Here is a 1,347-nt window from a genome sequence, read left to right on the forward strand (position 1 = left end):
AGCCCACAAGTATGATTCATCGAACGAGGGGCGACTGGGTCCAGGCAAGACCTGGACGTCATTCGCAGAAGGATCCGCTGTTTGCTTAGCGTGAAGAATAGGTCGATCGGCGGTGGCAATGCTGGAAGAGNCCAGAACCATGGACATCATTTGACAATTACGTTCTTCTGATTGATATCTCCGACCAATCATAGTTGCNGGAAAATGAATCAGTGGCAGCTCAAGGCATTTTCAAGGAAACGCCCTTTGTCCCAAGTCCATTTCCTGTCTGGTCTCGTTTGCCCGGAGCTTGAATGGTGCCATCAGGTTGTCCCTATGGGAGTCTTATGTCGTATTCCGCAGCAACCAACTTCCTCGTCCCTGAACTAGGTTCTTTCTAGGCCCAGAGTCAAGGACCTCTGTCAACACTGGCACCGTTAAGTCCTGCCTACTGCGCCAGGCAAGCAGGCCGATCAACAAGTTGATGTCGCGTGGAGAATCCCAGATTCGAGGTTTGTATAATGCTGCCCACTTCAGCCCGCTTGCGTTGAAGACCATCACTGAAGTTTTGCCCAAAAGATTAAGAACACAAACACTGGCCTGGCACCGTCCATGAGGCAAACATTCTTGGGGAAGCATAGGGATTGCGCTGTTTTGACGTCCGTGTAGTATTNCCAAGGAAGCATGCAAACAATGGGAGATGTAGCTCTATGTATAATATTCCGAGNGAAAACGAGTATCCAATACAGTATCCAATACTCTTATTACTCTTCTGACCTTCGCGCTTTTAGCCCAAAAGTTAGGTGCTTTGCCCATTTCCATAACNACCTTGATGGATATTGTTTCAAGCACTAGCAAGCACTACCTACTAGTAACCTTTCTCCTTGTTGCGAGCAGGTTAATCATTTGCCACGCTCTACTTGCTATACCTCAAGGCAACAGCCAGTGAAGNAGTCGGAAAGGACAGTTGTGGGTACTTGAAGCTGCAGAGTGCTAGGCCTCAACCCATGCGTGAAGCCATAGCTTTTTTTGGATGCGACTTGCGGGCCGAGATGTTANNNNAAATACTGTAGAACAGTGACAGGCGGACCGTATTTGTATACGAACTAGACTGGGTTACTGTCCGTTAGCCCGTGCCACAAGGTGTTTCGGAACGAGGCATTGNTACGGGTCTTGGGCAGATGGGTACGCCTGCTTGTCTACCGTCGCCAAACTGGAGACCTCCGATGCAAATCGATTCTAAAATTGTTCTAAGCTCTTAATGCCAACATGAATACGTCGCAAGGCAGGAGGGATACCCGTATGAGCTNCTGCCTGGGCGCTTCACTCGGGTGAAGATACCGCCGCTATCACCGCCGCCCCAACTCC

The 1,347-nt window shown here is 49.6% G+C and overlaps 1 protein-coding gene across 1 annotated transcript in view; it reads right to left on the minus strand.

Moving 5' to 3' along the window:
- Window positions 1-1,302: 1,302 nt before the first annotated feature.
- The window catches only part of ASPSYDRAFT_37702 (uncharacterized protein), a gene marked incomplete at both ends in the record, with an annotated part of 1,520 nt that continues 1,475 nt past the window's right edge, over window positions 1,303-1,347 (minus strand). The window contains one exon of the mRNA XM_040845561.1: window positions 1,303-1,347. This exon is cut by the window's right edge and continues 450 nt beyond it. Coding sequence (XP_040695787.1) covers window positions 1,303-1,347 — 45 coding nt within the window.

This window comes from Aspergillus sydowii (genome assembly GCF_001890705.1).
Source record: "Aspergillus sydowii CBS 593.65 unplaced genomic scaffold ASPSYscaffold_27, whole genome shotgun sequence".
NCBI classification, from domain to species: domain Eukaryota; kingdom Fungi; phylum Ascomycota; class Eurotiomycetes; order Eurotiales; family Aspergillaceae; genus Aspergillus; species Aspergillus sydowii.